Consider the following 18,913-nt stretch of genomic DNA (forward strand, 5'->3'; position numbering starts at 1 on the left):
TCCTGCCCTTTGGGCAGGGGGCTGGACTTGAGGATCTCCCGAGATCCCTTCCAGCCCTAACGTCTATGAAATCTATGAAATCTGAGTCTGAATCTATGGCACTCTTCAGTTGTACTCTGCAGAGAGATCTTGATATATGACACTGAAATTTAGGTTTCTCACTAGAGAAGAAAACATGGTCCCACAAAATGGATTGTGACCTGCAAAAGGTGCTGGCCTCTCCCAACTCATACTGAAGCCAGAAACATGTTGTCAAATACTTGTGAGAAAAAACAAGGGGAGGTATATATCTATCTATTGATTGATCAATTGATCAATTGATAGATATATAAAGGGTAAATGGGATGACTAGAGTTCAGTTTGCTTGAAATCAAGCTAAGGCACAATCACAGAAAACCTGATACATGCCACACTCAGTAAAGAAATAAAGGATGGAAGAATAATTAATTCCAGACAATATGGCTTTACACATAATAGATCTTGTCAACCAACTTTATGTATGAAACTACAATACTAGTCTGGTTGAGAAAGGTAATTATTGACACAATCTACTTTGAATTCTGTAAGGTGGGCACCATAGTTGGAGGAACACAGGACTGGAAAGGACTTTGGGAGTCATTTAGGCCCATCTTACACCATCACAGGTGCCTCTTCATATAATCCTTTTCAAAATGATATCAAGCTCCATCCCAAAACCTGGTATGTCTTTGATCCTACCACACCTATAGGAGGCTCCTCCAGAATCTCATTGCTATGAGGGGTAGAAACCTTCTTATTTCTTGCTGAAAACGTGTGCCTGGTCTCTATTTATACCCGTTTAGTCTTGTAGCAGTGCTGTCTTTTACCTTAAACTTTGCTTTCTCCAACTTGGTGCTTACTCCCCAATGTATAGGCAGCCACTGTGCACCCTTTAGCCTTTGCTTTGCTAAGTTACACAAGCCAAGTTTTTTCAGTTTCCTTTTCATGGATAGGATCTCCATTCCTCCAATCATCCTAGTAATCCTTTTCTATACAATTTTCAGTTTCACTTAATCTTTTTTAAACACAGATGACTGGAGTTGTACACAATATTCCAGATGGGTCCCTACCCAAGTTCTTGTACAATGGCACCAATATTTCTGCCTGTACTGGAAATATCTCAATTGCTGTGTTATGGATCACCCTTTCCAAGATGGCATCACATTGGCAGCTTATACTCATGCTGTGAATGACTAATACATCCAAGTCCACCTCAGACATTTCTACTTGATGAATTCCCAGCAAAAATATTTATTAGTCCCCAAGTGCATCCTCTTGCACTTGAGGACTATACTATTGAGTTTCATACCTTTTATATTACCTCTGGTCCATAGAGTCATCCAGTTGTTTCATCTGGTATTTGAAATACAACTTCCCAACTTTGTCCAATAAACAGATATTATCAGTACACTCCTCATGCATGCCAAAGTTATTAATGAAGATATTTAAACAGGATCCACCTCAAAACTGATCCTTGAGGAACTCCACTAGTAACATTCCTTTGGTCTATTATCTCCCCTTTCAAACCAATACATTGCTGTCTCCTTTTGAGTTAACTCCTTTCCCCTATTAGAACCCCTCTACTAATCCTCATCTCTCCATCTTACCTAATAATTTCCTGTGTGGTAGCATATCAGTGCTTCATTGAAGGCCTGAGAGATGAGAAGATCCACATTTCTTGCATCTAGAAAGTAAGTTACCTTATCAAAGAAACTATTACCTACTAGTCTAGCATGATCAGCCTTTGGTAAACCCATGTTGCATTTTATTTTATATTCCACTTATTGCCTCATTTAAATGTGAAATTATCCTTTTCATCAAAATCTGTTCTAAAACTCTGAATACTACTGAAGCCAGACTTACAGATGTACAAAGGAAAGACTTACAGATGTAGAGCTGTGCAGTGGCATTCACAGATTCACACAGATTCACAGAATTTTAGGGCTGGAAGGGACCTCATGAGATCACTAGGTCCAGCCCCCCTGCTCTGGGCAGGGAAGGCTATATTACTGAAAACTGTGTCCAGTTCTGAAATTCATACTTCAGAGGAGTCATTAAAACATTAGAAAAGGTTCAGAGATACCAGAATGATTTAAAGTCTCAAAAACACGATATATAACAAGAGACTTAGAAGCTCAATCTATTTAATTTATCCGGAAAAAAAAGGTTATAAACAGAGTTAATCATGGGTCTTACACATTTTACATGGGGAGAATATTTTTGATAATAGATAGCTTTTTAATCTTGCTTAAAAAGGCATAATGAGATCCCAAAATTGTAAGCTGACATTAGGTAAACTCAGTCCTCAGCTTTCATTTAAAAATCAAAAAGCTTTTATCCCTGGCGGAAAAAGCTGGGTTTTAAAAATAATATTTCAAAGCTACAAACAGCAAGCAATTTAGTTCTGTTGTTTGAACACAACGCTATGTCCATCTAAATATTTACCTATTAAAAAAACAACCCTAGCAGTATATCCTGTTGCACAAAACATAAGACCTTGTCTCTTTAATGTGCTTATTTCTCAAAATAGCAGCTTAGAAAGCAACGTTCTAAATATAGGCCTCAGGTCTGCCTGGCTCCTAAGCACTTATCCAACTTTAAGCGTATGAGCACTGAGCAGTCCCACTGAATTCAGTAGGACTACTTGACTCTTTAAAATTAGGTACATTCTCACAAACACTGCTGGGGCCGTGAGAAGAAACTAATGAGCAGATGAGGAGAAAAGACACAGCCTCTCACTATAATAAAAAAAGGCTCTGCAGAATCACTGGTTGTGATTATAGATTATACTACACATTAAGCAGTTGCTTTGGCTGATGGGAAAATAACTCCCTTTCAATTCAGAGCAACTAAAAGACTGGACAAGACATTTCTGCCTATTCCACGGGCGATCAGTCCAACAGCTGCTACTAAATTATTTTCAGAGACTTCCTAGTTAGTGCAGATATAGAAATGCACAGTCTCCCCCTGGCCTCCCCCGAGCCGAGCCCTTACTGGAAAGAACAGTTGTTGTCCCCGCTGCGGATGCAGGGAGATTTAAGGAGCTGCTGCAGGGGTCAGTGCAACAAAAGGAGCTCCCAAGAACTAAATCCCACTAATCCAAGGGCAGAGCCTTAATATGGCATGCCTGCAATTACTGGTTGAAGTTAAATGTGAGTGAGTCTCTGCACAGACAGTTCAGAGGGGGGCACCATTAGAGCCCCACAGGGGCTGAATTTGGGGTCGGGGGTAGGCTTTGAGGGGATATCGCAACACAAAACACCTGGAACCAGAGGATCACTTGTGCCACGTATGATCAGGAAGCCTTTGGACTCTGCATGGGGTGTGGAGAATTCAACCCCCTTTATTCAGCTATGCGGTGCCATGTAATGAGTGTTTGGAGACTCATCATCATCAGCCATCAGGAGTCCCAAGGCGAGAACTGTCCCTGGTGCTGAACATGCATTGCCTTTACCTATACCAGGACCAGGTTTCAGGAAGTAGCCCTGCCGCTAACCTGGAGCTGATTGTCTGTAGGGTGATTTATTCAGGAGGATTATTTCCCTTGGGCTACAGAATCTGTGGAGCGTATTTCTAGAACATGCTGGACCGTGGGTTCCCCGCAATTCTGTATTTTGCATCTCGGGGACAGATGATCTAGGATAGCAACACTGCTGCAAGAATGCACTGGTGACCCGGTGAGTAGAGGGTGTCTGCTCATTTTAGAGAGCAAATCTACTCTGATCAGCCAACTTTTCAAACAAAATGACATTTTATTGTAAAGAAAAAAGTGGGGAAATTGCTGTGGGTTTCTGATGTTGGAGCCTGGATGTGACTAGAAAGGTTCCTATTCCCAGGGTATTCGTGGGAGTTGATCTTTATATTTTAAAAGAATAATGATGGCACATCCCTTTACAGTCTCTGTGCTTGAGTGTTACTTAACAGACCTTAATCCTTCTTTTTCTCCACGCTGTGATTATCTTTCTATCCGTCCTTCATTTTCCTGGGTTTAAAATACAACACACTGCACACTAAGTTACAAAAAGTTCTCATTTGATCTTTGTGTTTTATAGTTATGCACACATGGGATTTGAACCTTCATTCTTCATACACTCAAAATCAGTAAGAGGTTCTGCAAAGACTGTGGGATCATTCCCATTTCACCTTTATATTCTCTTTCATGGATTTTATTTTTGGTTGCAATCCACCCTTCAGTAGAATTAAATGTTTCATTTCAGTGGATAAATTGGGTTCATATAGTTTGCTTCAATAAACAAAGGCAATATGGATTTTAAAATATGCCTCCTGGTATGAAAATAATTACTGATTTAGTATTACAGTGGTTGTGCATTTCAGAATGAATGTAAGTACATTTATCTCTCTAATCATAAGTATTATATAATCTAAGACAATTTATTATTGTGATACTTATTGTTAGGATTAATAATAATGAATGTTATTAATAATACATATCAATAATATAATATATAATAAAATAGTATAATGGAAAAAAGAAGAGTATAAACTGTAGTAGCAAATTTTTGTATCCCCTAGAAAGCATGCTTAAACTTGTATCATGATGAATGAGTGATGCATTTTCAAACAGAACAGCTGCACATACACACACAATTTACCACGAGAAAGGTAAATGCAGTCTGCTTTTCTTCCAACAGCTGGCAGAACGCCGTATGGGCTCCTGAAGAATTCAGCTTGGCTCTAACCTGCTGTAAGACAATGTCCTTTCTCCCGCTGTGTTTTAACAGCTTGTTCCGGGTGCTGTGGAAGCACATTAGATTGCATCAGTCCAGTGTTTTGAGGTCCTATCGGACATCTTCATTTTTAGAGGCTCTGGGGTGGCTGGTTTTGGGCATAATCGTGCTTAGCTGTCCAGCACATTGTGAAGCCTTTAAAATGGGGCTAGTAGGACCCTGGGATTGTGACCCCTTCTTTTCCAAAGCCTTTCCTGAAGTGGCTGCTAAGTTAGCAGTGGACCGAATCAATGAGGACCCTTCTCTAGATCTTGACCAGGAGTTGGATTACATAATCCTACAAGAAGGATGTGAAACGTCCAAAGCCCTGGCTAGATTCCTTGACTTTGAAATAGTTTCATCAGTTTTTGTAGGCCCTCTGAACCCTGGATACTGTGATGTTGCTACATTGTTAGGGAATAATTGGAATAAAGCCATCTTTTCATGGACGTGCATCAACTCTGAGCTGGATGCTGCCATAAATGAGCTTACACTTGCAAGGACCTTGCCTTCCCCAATCAGAGTTTTATTCATTTTAATGAAATACTTTCACTGGGCTCACATTGGCATCATCTCTTCGAAGGAGGATATCTGGGTGGACACTGCGTACCAGCTGGCTAGGGCTTTCAGGAATGAAGGACTTCCTGTAGGAATTGTAACCTCGATGGGTAATGGGGACAAAGACACTGACAAGGCTTTGAAGGAGATTGCAGGCGTTAAAAGCATTAGAAGTAAGTGTTTTATATATTATTTTATTTGTTTGCTAGTTTGGCATCTATTTTACCTAGAAGATTAAAAATATACAGAGTGCAATTCCAACCCCATCAAAGTCAATGGGAGTTTTGGTATTGACTCCTGCAGTCAGGATTGCACCTGTCTGTAACTGAAACTTCCTTCAAACATTCAAACATCTTGTAGTACTCCTTGTGGAAAGACAGCTGAAGTGATTTACAGCAGGTGAAGATCTGTCCCAGATCATTTGAGAAGATAACATTTAGCAGAGGCCTATCTAAAAATGACCTTGAAAATTGTACAAAGAGGCTACTGGCTGGTTAGATCCCAGATACAGTTCACCTTTTCTTTTGACCATTTCTATTCTTTAGTCTGAGCACATCCTTTCAAAGCTCCCATGGTGATAAAAAAGTTAGACTGAAGATGGAATCCAGAGATAGCACATTGTTACAGAAAGGCAGGAGCAATGAGGAAAATCCTGTACCAAGGCGTATGAAATAGCTGCCTCCTTGCTATTTCATATCTTACTTTCTCAAAGTCCTTGGGTGCATGAATTCTGTGACCTGTCTTATTTTGTTCAGAGTGGATGGACATAATGCTGTATATTTTAGGACTGTGGTCCTAAAAGACACAATGGAGTGATATAGCTGTAGAGGATGAGCCACAGAGGTATGTTTTGCTAACTGAAGGGGCATTTAGAAGTTTAGGTTATAGATATACCAGCATTAGAAATAAGAGTTTTATGTCAGGAGCTAATACAATCTATGATATACCAGGAGCTAATACAATCTCAAAAATAGGAGTGTGTGAAGAAAGCGGCGCAACAATTCAGCCTAGGATTGGTTTAGATTTGGTCTGGGATGAAAGGACCGATTCAGGCTGAAGTTTCAGATTCAGTGACTTGGGAGTTGTCCTCACAGGTGTGTCACCTATCCAAGACAGAAACGGTGCAAGGGGAGGGGAAGGAGTCAAGACCCTTGTGGTTTTAAACTTGAAGTAGATCCAAATGCTGTTCCTCAGATGAAAAGGGCCACATCTTGGCTGGCCATTGTATAATGGTGCATACACAGTATGAAGGCACACAAGAGGTCCCCTCACCCCCAGCGACCCAGTGGTCAGCCACAGCTCCTTGATTCTCACTTCTGCCCAAAGGCTGGCAAACTTTCCTGGGGCATAGTGTCTCTTGGAGGGTCCAGGCTCAGAGTACGCCTGTGATTAAAAGACCATTTGGCTCACTACAGTTAGAATTTCAGCTTCCTATTGAGATGAGAGCTTGTAGGATGCGTCTCTGGGTGGCATGCAGCCATCTCCTCAGAAAGACGGCATCGGCGTCATATAGTTTCTTCCAGCTAGATCTATGAGGGTGTTGGTGGCAGAGCGAAAGGAAGACAGTCCCATAGACCTTCCTTCCTTCACTAGAAGCCTGAGGGCTTCTTTTTGCACTAGAAGAGCTCAAAGCATCCTGGGCAATCCCCAGCAGGGCTTCAGCTATAATAAAAGAGCTGACTTGGGGCCTCAGTTGGTTTGCTGGAACCCTAATTTGAAGGGTCTTCCACAGTCATGGTAGGTGGCAAAACTGTCATAGAAAAGGAGGGAGGTGACCCTAGAATGAGTCGACAATTGAGGAGTCAGATTGGGATGGAGAGAGAGACCCTTATTTGGGACTGGTAGCTGAAGTGAGACAGAGAGGAAGAGGGGTGGTAAATGGCCCCAAAGGGAGGACAAACTGAAGAAATAAATGCGTGGTATAGGTCTGAGCTCTAGGGCAAGTTTAGCCAACCTGGCCTGAGGCTTCACTGATCCACCTGTTAGCCATAATCACCTACTCAGTGCTCTTCAGACATTCAGGATTCAACTGAGCTTGTGTGAAAAAAGAAAGTAAACACTTTCCAATTCAAACCCTTTTGCTCTGGTCTAACCACTATTCTTCACTACATCCCAGTGAGGGACAGGACCATCATCTGCCTTTAGCTGATGAGGACACGGATGCACAGTAAAGGCTTGTATGAGGTCACACAAGAAGTCAATGTTAGAACCACATTTGGGACTCAAGGTCCTCTTGGTCCCCTGGCCAGTGATCAGATCACACCATCTACCCCGGAGCTGGATTTAGACAGTGACTTCCAGAAGTCCTCATAGGGAGGGCTTGTGCTGTCAGGCACAATTAATTATAGAGACAGTTGCTAGATTCCAGCCCTATAATTGCAGTAGCTACCCTGGTTTCTCGTGTCTGCCTTGTAGACATATTCATTACAGCTCTGAGGTGAACATGTCATACTACTCTATCTACAATTAAAAATAAAATGGTACCAAGTTCCTTCTGAATAATTTATGCCTCCTAATCTATCTCTGGGTGAACAACTTTCATTTACAATATTTCCCTAGCTAACTGTGATAAAGAAATGCATGCTGTGCAGTCATCTCCTGCAGCAACTTGATGATACTCAACCATGAGTGACTGGTGCCTCCTGAATCTCACAAGGGTGGGGGAGCGGGGGCACCCACAGAAGCCACCAATCCTGTCAGGGGGGCACCAGCCCTACTGTGTCGGCTGCTGGGGGGGCACGTGCACCCCTGTGCATCCCCTACCAGTCGCCTGTGTAATCAACACAGTCTAGAGAGGTGTTGAATTTTAGGATTATAGAAAAGTAGGGCAGGAAAGGACCTCAGGATGTCATTTAGTCCAACCTCCTGCTCATGGCAGGAACATCCTTATCCAAAACATCCCAGACAGGGGCTTGTCTAAGATTTTCTTAAAACAGTAGAAATAACCTTATCACATGGTAGTTAGCTGTGTTAGCCTGCAGTCAAGAAGGAGGTAGGGCAGGATGGCACCTTTGCGACTAAGTGCTTCAGAGGTGATAAGCTTTCATAGGTGACAGTCTGCTTCATCCAGTGGTATGAATACTATTCACAGTTCCTAAGTGGCCACACTGCCCTGCCTTCTTTCCATCCAAGTCCAAGAAGTCTACCATGAAACCCACAACGCTTATTTAAGGAGAGTAGGGTGGAGATATCTTTATGGCTCCATCCAAAGCCCAGTGGAGTCACTAGGAACCTTTAGCAAGGTCCCAGGGCCTTCCACAAAGACCTCAGCAGTTCTGCTTTCTTTCTCTCTGCAGAAAGAGACTCACAAAAAGTTTTTTTTCCTCTTTTAGGTTTGTCCCTGCACTGCCCAAGAAGTTGCTTTTTTGCACAGAATCTCTTCCCAGTGTTCCCCGCTTACAGCTTGTATGAGCCGTCTGAGCTGACAGTCTCAGCATACCCCATCGTTGGCCTGAGCAGACAGCATGCTTGGCTTGTGGCCGCCCTAAAAAAAATCATCATGCTCTATAGCACATACAGATAGACCCAAGCTTCAGATTTTCCAGCCTCCAGCTAACCAGCCCACCAGATCTCAGCCCCCTGGGCAAATGCATTATGTGTGGGAAGGAGCTGTGTTGGATTTGATGTTTCAGCTCAGGCTGTCCATTCTCTATGGTGCTATTTTGTGTGCAGAAATAAGAAAACTCAGTAACGCTCTCTATGATTTCTTGTTTTAGTTATCATTATGTGCATGCATTCTGTGCTCATCGGAGGGGAAGAACAGGCGGCCTTGCTCACAAGAGCTCATGAAATGGGAATAACAGATGGAAGATACGTCTTTGTTCCATATGACACTTTACTTTACAGTCTCCCTTACCAAAACAATTCGTTCAGTGCTTTTGACAACAACCGTAAGCTCCAGGAGGCATATGATGCTGTACTGACTATCACAATGGAGGCTGAAGAAAGGACATTTTACGATGCATTCAGGGAAGCTAAAGAAAGTGGTGAAATCCCAATGGAGCTAGAAACCGAACAGGTAAGCACTTTTTCTACCTTGGGAGTCACTTGTACCCCTGGGTTGGATAGAGGGGTCATTGATTAACCAGGTGTCAAGCAAATGATGAGGACGCTAGATGTGTTTGAAAAAATATGTTGTGCACTTTGAAATAAACACTGTCCACATTACTTTGGCAAGATGTTACCGAGAATCCTCTATCCCAAATAGAAACTGCATTTAAGATACCCCAGCTGTTTTGCTCCTGAGCAGCACAGCTGTGTTGGAAGGTCATGGAGGATAAAAAGGCATCTTTGAGGGAGCCCATTAAGGGCTATATGCAGTAGGACCAGAACTCAGCTTTGTCCAGAAGGGAAGAGACCCAATGGATTTGTTGAAACAGTAAGGCAACGACATTGCTTGGTCAGCGTTTTGAGGTTTTACACCATGATTGTAACTGGGTAGCTGGATCTTAAAATGGGGGTTTGGCCTACCCTAACCTAAAACTAATCAACTACTCCCATTTGAGATCAATCAACCAATTAATTACAAAAATCACCAGTGGGACAGCAGGGAATGTGATTGGATGGGGGGAGGCTTCTGCAGCAGACCCTGAAGCAGCAATGAAGGATAAAAGGGAACAGCCTCTAGGCCTCAAAGCCTCCTTTGTCTAAGGGAATAGCTCCATTCTGGTATTATTTTGTGGGCTTTAATAACAAACTGTGCCTTGAAAGAAGGGCCTACCGGTATGGTGGAGATAAGCTACATGGTCCCTGGGATCCCACAGGTGCAATCCCTGGGGTGCCCCTTCAGAAGACCAAATGCTTTGTGACATGTTGAAAATGGCTGCAGAGATGAATGTTGTGGGCTCAGCCCTTCTTGCAACACAGCAGTTTCACAGCATCTTTGTAAAAACTTGTTTGAAAGAAATAAAAGCATCCACACGTTAATACGTTTGGGTTTAGCTAAGAGCCACTTGGAGCCCCATTACTTTAGAGGCCTAGGAAATGTTCATGTTGGCATTTAGATGCCAGGATTAGGCAACAGCTGGCTCAAGGTTTTAAATTAGGGTCTCACATAATGTGTCATTGCAGCACTTAAGCAACTCACCCTGGGAGGCACAGAAAGTGTGTAGCAAAATCTAATTGTTATATGCTGATGGCAGGCCTAGGCCCCCCAGGAACTGCAACCCTCACCGCAGTGACTTGAGGGAAGTCACCAAATGTACATCCACTACTTCTGTGGGACAAATCATAAGGAAACAGGAACAGGAGTGCAGGTTACAGGTCAATAGCTAGGCTGCCAAGGGAGGACACCTAGCAAAGAAATTCAGCCACTCGCTGTCCCTTGAATGTATCTTAGCCATTGGATGGTGCCCAGTGAAACTCTGCCTGGAGAAGTGCATGGGCAAGGGAAAGGAAGACACCCCTACAATCACCCAGGTGGCAAAGCAGGAAATCGAACCTGTCCCCTTAGTCACGGACCAGCGCCCTGCCCACTGTGAGCTTTAAATTAGATGAAAGCGGGGGATGGCTTTGATACTGGTGTCAGTGTAGCATTAACTTAATTTCTACTGTGTTTTCAGGTCTCTCCACTCTTTGGAACAATCTACGATGCCATCTACTTCATGGCCAAGGCTCTTGAGAATGCTCAAAAGGAAGGGGACCCAGTTTCAGGACCAATGCTGTCAGAAAACATCAAAAACCTGGACTTCCCTGGATTCAGCCAGAGGATACGCACAGACAGTGGAGGGCAGGGGCTGAACAACTATATGGTATTGGACACAGTGGGCCAAGGGAACCAGCTATTTCCAGCCTACTTGGTGGACATGTCTGCTAAATCGGTGCAGTTCTTAGGCCGACCGATACACTTCCCCGGTGGATCCCCACCGAGACCAGACTCCGGCTGCTGGTTTGATCAGAACGGTGTATGCAGTGGAGGTAAGATATGAAATATTGGATTTATGCCGAGGTGGGTCAAATCTGCAGACACCCAAGACCAGGATCTGAACCCTCCCCAAACTGCAAACTTGTTCTGACCCAAGCGTTTGGCTTAGTCCACCACAGAGATGACCATGTACCAAGTCAAATGGCCTGAAAGTCCAGGATATCTGGACCTCGGCCAGTGAGTAAGGTCCATCTCAAGTGACCCCATCAGATTGTGACTGCACAAGTTCCAGTTTTGAATGTTACCTTCTCTTGCCACCTTGCCTCTGTTCTGGCTTCCTCCCACCCCCAGCCGCGTTCTTCATCACTAACCTTGGTCTCCATTTTCAGACCTCCACTTGCTCTGTCCTTTCCCCTAATAGCACAATAACTGCCATCTTGCTCTGCTCCACCTAAGCCCCGTACAATTTTGAAGAGTCCCATCCACCTCCGAGAAAAGCAGGGAAGACTAGAATGCAGCAGTCATTTCTCTGTTTGTGCATTGCATATTTTTCCCTTACCCCATGAGTTATGGGAGTTTCTATGGGATACAGCCCAGTGCCCAGTGGCAAACAGGAATACAAAATCGTTTTAGACTCATTGCTGCTATGCATTTATTGTCAATGATTATCAGCTGCGGTGTCTACTGTGGTCAGTGAGTGGCAAGGATGACTTCTCCTGTGTCTTTGTAGAGTACCTAGCAGCACGGTTCCTCAACTGGTATGTACTCAGGCAGAAGTGAATATGCAGCTATGAAGTCAGTAGGTGAATTGGTGACTGCAAAGTAAGCTAAGGTGTGAATTTCCACAGCATCAGCTACTCCGTAGTACCTGCCTCTGCATGTGATCGCACCCCATGGTAAATTAAGGCAAGCTTATCCCTCACTGAAAATTGAATAAGTGCATGCATTAGCGCATGCAGAGTTTATATTGTGGCCTAAATGGCAATAACTGTTTTGTGCACCAAATGGATTAAAGGGCCAAATCGGTTGGCTGTCCCGATTAGCAGCAGCTTCTTCACGTAGCTAATTAGCGGGCTGTAAGGATCACTGAAACTTATCTCAGCAAGAAAAAATAATCACAGAAAATTACTTGAGGTGTAGTTGGTTACAGAGGTGGCAATCAAAGGCTCTGTGTAATAGCAGTCATTGAAGCCTGGCTGGATATGTGGGAGATTTGGTACCAATCTTGCCTTTTTGCCTTTGCACTGCAGTAATAAGGGTGCAATCAGAGAGCCAAAACCCTAGGAGAGGATAACTCTTAGGCTACAGTTAACGTATTTAGTGGCAACACAGAATTATGCCTATTTTTCCTGGCCAGGCCAATAGTGGGTATATAGCAGTCTAGTCCTACTGTGGTCAGCGCTACATTGATTTACAACTATAGGCCTGGCCTTTATCCATTAGGTAGAAATCATAATCCCACCTTTCAGAGTTATGCTGACAATTTCTGTAATTATACTTAGGGGCCAGTCCTGCTGCACTTACAACCATTGGTTTCACTGAAGAATCAGAATTAGTGCTTACTACCTACTCAAAAATATGAAGCTTCAAACATTTGTCAATTGTGGTTAGCTTTTATTTCTAAGATTCACTTTTACTGGTGGAATCCAATCCAGGTCACAGCCTGGCCCCTGGTCGGAGAGGGTTGGACACGTGGTTTTAGCTCACGATAGGCTTTGTCAAGTGGTTGGGCTAATGGAGGAAAGAGCATGGCTCCTGGGTCCTATTTCTGGTTTCGACATCGTCTTGCAGTGGTACTTGAGACAGACAGGCTTACTGATGTTGCCATTCAGCAAATCAGGAAAATGGGAGAGGGGGGACACGCCAAAGGATGTCATGAGTTTTGGCTTCTGTTGTTTTGAGAGTCCTACACAAAATGCACTCTTCTGCTAAGTGCTAGCCATCTGCTGTGAATCAATGCTTTCTGTTCACCCGAGCAGCGAGGTGCAGCAAGCATGCAGTGCTATAGCATAGTGCTTTGCTTCCGGTCAGTGTCCACGCAGAGAGGTGGACATCGGGTCTGGGATTCCCAACTGAGCATACGATAATGCTGCCCACATCCCATCCCCAGTAAAGGTTTTTCCATTTTACAGCACCAGTACCCTCTCTCTCTGGAACAGCATAGGCGGCAGCCTCCAGCTAGTATGACCAAGTCAGGTCTTGGTGGTGATATTAGACATGCAGAAGCTGACTTTGGTCTGGCTGTTTTTTAAAAGAGTATAACGGCCTCATTGAGGCATTGAAAGCAAACCCTGGGTCTCTTCTATATACATGACCACAATGCTGAGCAACTGCTACACAAAATCAAGACCCTGCTCAGGCTGAGCTACATCATTTTGAGCTAAGGAGATGCTTCCAGGATCTGGCTTAACACCAGCAAGAAATCAATTGAAAATGGATCTTTAAAAAGTGCTGAAATCAGATCTAAGAGGAGACTCCACACACAAGAGGGAGCACCAATTAATTAAATTCATTTACTATAACTAGTAGCTAAAGCGGGACAACATCACGTCTAAGTCTATCTCCTGGCTGAACCCACCACAGGAAGTGTAGCTTGTTATCTAAAGCAGTCTATACACAGAAATAATATCCCTCATACTGGGGATACATAATAGGGCTCCAGGCAGGCTCATGTGACAGAAGGTATGGACATATAGAAGACAGAGGGAAGAAAGGGAAACTTACTGAAGATTGGTTCAATCTGCTGTAACGGTGTTGTTTGTCTGCTCCTTTTTCCATGGCAAAAGCATTTTAAACCAGGGCATCTTATTCCTGGAACAAACAGAGTTATGTCACCATAGTTTAGGTTCGTTTAAAGCCTGTCAGGAATAGAGGCACCAGATTAGCTGATGCAAGCTTATGCAGTAAGGGGATAGATAGACATAGCAGGTATATGGGTATCGAATGATGCCAGTATAAGTAGTTAGACCTGCTTCCTCCTATAGCAATAGGAGCATGGCAAAGCAGTTGAATTTTAATGTTGTTTCTTTCAGGGTTAAAGCCCTAGCAATTAAGCTCACTTGTATTGCTACAAGAGCGCATAGGCAGACACATCATGACATCTCATGGGAGCTCCTCAGTGATAGCGCCATCTCTAAGGGAGCTGGTTATAATCTAGTGCCAGAGGTAGTGATAAGACACGGAGGGAGAAGCCTCCACCTGGAAAAGTCTCTTCTCCTCCTAAGCCAAAGCTAACCCAGTTCCTTCACCCACCCCCAGCCTTACCCTTGTGACTTCAAGCCAGTCTGGTATTCTCACTGCAATAGTCCTTTTCCGTCATGGGGTCTGCCTTACTCCCCTCCAGCTCTCGTGGAGAGGCCCAGACTGGAAACCCCTAGACAAGGCTCACCCTCCTGCGCAAGGCCTTGGTCTTCTCCCATTTCAACTCTCTACCTCCTGCCTCCCACAGCTCCATGCAACTGCCCCAATGCCTCCCTTTATGTAGTCCTAACCACATGATCCCTCTGTCGCATGCCCTAGACCAATGCCTCCCACCAGTCTCTCTTGGGGGCTACATCTCCCCAAATCCTTTGCCTTGAAGGGCTAAGCCCCAAGCTGCCACCATCTTCTCTTGAAGGGCCAAAACACTCTTGTTCTAGAGGTTGCCCTGTACCAATACAGGACTTCTAGCAGCGTGGCCTAAATGTAGAGATGACACATATGAAAGAGAACAACCCTCTAACTCTGTTTAGTAGCTACAGGTGAAATAGCACCATTCGCAGTAGGTTGCCCAACATTTCCCATTATATCTGTGACCTATTCCTTGGCCATAAATATGCCTCTGGATGACCTATTTTGAAATTTAAGTTCAATGTAAATGTTTCAGTGACAGGGTCAGGGCAAATGTACTGTCTACCCTGTGTTAAAAAAAAAAAATCTTGCAGCTCTTCACAAAGACATAGTAGGAGCTTCATGTTTTGGAGCAGGGACTCTGAATCTGGCAGTGGGGTTGGCCTAGTGTCAGCTGGTGGGGCTGGCCTTTTGGTATCCCAGGTCTACTTAAGTACACTAAGTTGTAAAACTTCCAAAAAACTCTTGTGCTGTATATGGTTGGTAAATGGTGAGGGACTAGAGGGGAAATTTGGGGGAGAGAGAAGCTAAGAACCTGGGATAAAGCAGGACATGAGCAGGAGAAAAGGGAGAGGAGTTCATTGGGAAGTGTAGGAGAGTAGGAGAAGATGAGGATAGCAACACAGTGGGAGAACATAAGTAAGAGATGGAGAAAGGAGAGAAGAAGTAGGTGGGCAGAGACGGGGGCTGATGGGCAGATGCTAGGAAGGGGTAATGGCAGAGGGGAGCCAGGGGATGATTAGGGGAGGTAAGGCAGAAGGAAGGCACAACAGACACCAGAACTAAACCCTCTAGTCCCTAGCCTCACCCTTCATTTGCCGTCTGGCACATAGCTATGAAACGTCCTGGCAATGTATGGAGCTCCATCCTTTCTACTGAGAGGTATGCATGGTAGATAACAGCCTTCTACTGCTGCCAGTTAATCTGTTGTCTCGCTCACCAAGTAACACAATGGATCTAGAGGTCCCAGCCCTTCAGATGACCGATGTGGCAGTCAGTGGGAGTCCATGTGCTGAAAATTTTGCATTGTAGTTTCTAGGATTTTTTTTCTTCATAAAAGCTTAGGAAAGGGATTAAAAGCTGCATCAGAAAATGGTTGCACTCCAAGTGAGAGAATAAAAAGCTGATGGTGCAGCCCTCATGCTGTCGCTTAGTCCATCCACACTATGATACTGCCTTTATGCATGTGGTCACACACTTTTTCCTGCACATCTGGTGCACTGAATGAAGTAGGGGTCCAGTGACAAAAGCAGGATGTGGTGATGTAATTCCAGGGCATGTCCTTATTCAGGGCCGTCCCTCTTGTGAGTGGCCAGAGGCTGCACATCCAAGGGCTCCCCCAGGTCCCAGGGATGCTATGCCTCACCTCTAAGGGCAGGGGTAGGAAGCAGTAGCTGAAGGAGGTAATGGGAGCCCAGAGAAACTAGTGCCAGCAGCAGCAGGAATGATCTTGGGAGTGGTACCCAGGAGGGAGCCCACGGGCTGTGAGTTAAGTCCTCAGAGGCTGCATGCAGCCTGTAGGCTGCTAGCTGGACAAGCCTGTCCTAATGTATGCGAGAAGGCCAAATTAGCACCAAAAGGCAGCCCCTCATTTTTGGGTGCTCGGCTTTGTAACACTAGCATGGGGGCAGGGGGTCACGTCATTGTCTATCTCCTAAAATCGACAGTCTTTCTGATCTGTTTTCTCCCTTCCACGTAGGTATTGAACCTATGATGGTGATGCTGGGACTGGTACTGATATTTATCCTGGTGCTGTGCGGTGCAGGTCTTGCTCATCTCATCAGGTGATCACTGCAGTAATATTTTTGATTGCATGCTTGCTTGCTTGCCCTTCTTTCCTGTTTCGGGGTAGAGTTTCATCAGTAGCCCTGAGGCCACTCAGAAGCTTCCTGCAATGGTCCAGATCTCTATTATGTTCCCCACTGCTCCACATCTGCTCGCCAGCTGCCCCAGACCTCTCCATGTAGACAGTGCAGATCAAATACTGTCAGCTGCACACAGCTCCGTGAACAACCTGGCGCTACACGGATTGTGTAATGTCCTGCGTAGGACCCAGAGTTGCACTAATCCACTCCGGGTTTTGTACAATAGCTAGGCTGTGACCGATCCACCCACAGGGATTTTGTGCGGATTAATTGGCTGATGACTCTAAAGTGCCCAGAAGGTGACTAGTTCTGCGGAAGTGCTAAGTATGCAGTTGTTGCTCCTATTCAGGTAGAGGAGACTGCAAACGGTGCGGTGCTGCCTTTGGATCTTCCACGCTAAATGCTATTCTGCTTATTCCACGTTGTTCCTTACTGGGTTTCTTCCCTGAAGCATCAGCTACTGGTATTCTCAGGGTTTCTAAAGGAGTGCTGGTCTGCTCCTGTACAGTAATTTTCACACCCCCTATTCTGGCTGAACCCTGCCCCCAGAGCTCCATCTCCGTTCCTTTCAAAGAACATGAAATACAACCATGTTAATGGCAGCCACTGTATGCGCCTTTAAGGGCTTATCCTGGATTGCTGACTTCAGTAGGAGCCTTGCCATTGATTTCAATGGGGGAAGAACTAGGGGTAGCAGCAAGCCACGTTGTGGGTAACCAGGGCACCTGTCCCAGGCACCCACTGAGAGGAGGGGGATGGAAAAGGCAGCTGCTACCCCTGCCAGCCTGGCCTTGCTGCTGCTCCAGTCCAGGGTGCAGACCCTGGCTGCTAACGTCTCTGAATAGGGGCCTTCGGTTGCTATGGGTGTGCTTCAATCCAGTCCATTTTGCCAGTTCTCTCTGCTTCCAGCTAGCTCTGTTATTTTTACCAGTGACTATAACTAAACAGGTAACAAGGACAGCATGAAAGATGGATGGAGGAGTCAACAGCAGGACTTCCACCCCCAAATCATTTAAGTGAAGAAGGGGTAGGAGGGGCTCCTGTTGGTACTTGATGCCCTAGGCCCCATGGAAGGAGCGCGTGGTCAGCTTCAGCAAACCAGCTCCAGGGTGCACGTAGGGTCAGACGCTAGCGTGCTGATCACCACAGACACAGTCATGACGCCGTAAAAGGCTTGTTCTCCTTTCCAACTATACCTAATAAATGGCAATCAATAAATACCAATCACTGAGGCCTGGAGCCAAATATTCAAGGTATGTTGGATGGATTCCTCCTCCCAACCCAGGCCAGCCCTGGACCCCCCAGTTAGAAGCATCTCTTGAATTTTTGATCTTTCTCCCAAGTGCAATAGCCCCTGCTGCCCACACCAGCTCAGGGTGCCTGGCATTGAGTAGCATCCTAACCTGCTCCTCTGCCTGAGCACACTGCTGCCTCTGGACCCTTTCCAGCTGCAGGATCCAAGGACTTTGCTTTAATCCTTCCTGACTAAAAAAAACCCTGCTCTCTCTCTGTCTCCAAGCCACTAAGCTGTATAAATAAGAGCAAGGCTTGCTGACTGCTTCTAGCGGAGGCTGTTCCCAGAGGCACCAGACCTTGCTTTTGTAAGGCCACTTATGGGTCACGATGAACTTTCAACCCCAAAGTCAACAGTCTGAAGGAGATGATGATCTGACACGAAGGAAGGGAGTATATAAACACTCAGCCTATGGTGTGAGAGAGAGTATGGACTGATTCATAGATGTTAGGGTCTGGTAGGGACCTCACGAGATTATCGGGTCCAGGCCCCCTGCACTTGGGCAGGAAAAACTGCTAGGGTCAGATGACCCCAGCAAGATGCATGTCAAGATATTTTTTAAAGATCTCCAGGGTATCTTTTTTTTATCTTTGATGCTGCCCTGGAGGGGAAGGGAGCTGGATCCTGACCCTGGCCTCTGACCCCACTGCTGTTGATCTAGTCTAATGAATATTACTCATTCAATCTATGACCCCAGCTGACTTCCTGCCCCTGGGGCAGCGGGCTGGACTCGATGATCTTCCTAGGTCCCTTCCAGCCCTAACTTCTATTAAATCTATGAAATCTAATGAATATTGAATACAAGGTGCAGAAAAGCCCCCTGCTCAAGGCAGGAAAGTGTGTGGACTACTATCCTATGGGAAAACATGGGAGGGCTCTTCTCATCCCCTCCTTCCAGCAGGGGCCTGGATGATCCTATTCTACCGGGGTAGAAATAGACTCCAACTACCAGCAAATGCCAAAAACGGCACTGACGTGG

At 45.0% G+C, this 18,913-nt stretch overlaps 1 protein-coding gene across 1 annotated transcript in view; it reads left to right on the forward strand.

Annotated features, from left to right (window-relative positions):
• The first annotated feature begins 4,675 nt into the window (after nt 1-4,675).
• GUCY2F (guanylate cyclase 2F, retinal) overlaps nt 4,676-18,913 on the forward strand; it is a 43,603-nt gene continuing 29,365 nt past the window's right edge. The window contains exons 1-4 of the mRNA XM_019530459.1: nt 4,676-5,476; nt 9,020-9,321; nt 10,865-11,219; nt 16,475-16,559. Coding sequence (XP_019386004.1) covers nt 4,732-5,476; nt 9,020-9,321; nt 10,865-11,219; nt 16,475-16,559 — 1,487 coding nt within the window. The 5' untranslated portion in view covers nt 4,676-4,731. The remainder of the gene's footprint in view (nt 5,477-9,019; nt 9,322-10,864; nt 11,220-16,474; nt 16,560-18,913) is intronic.

The sequence above is a fragment of the Crocodylus porosus genome, unplaced genomic scaffold (assembly GCF_001723895.1).
Source record: "Crocodylus porosus isolate Cpor-Errol unplaced genomic scaffold, CroPor_comp1, whole genome shotgun sequence".
Taxonomy (NCBI): domain Eukaryota; kingdom Metazoa; phylum Chordata; order Crocodylia; family Crocodylidae; genus Crocodylus; species Crocodylus porosus.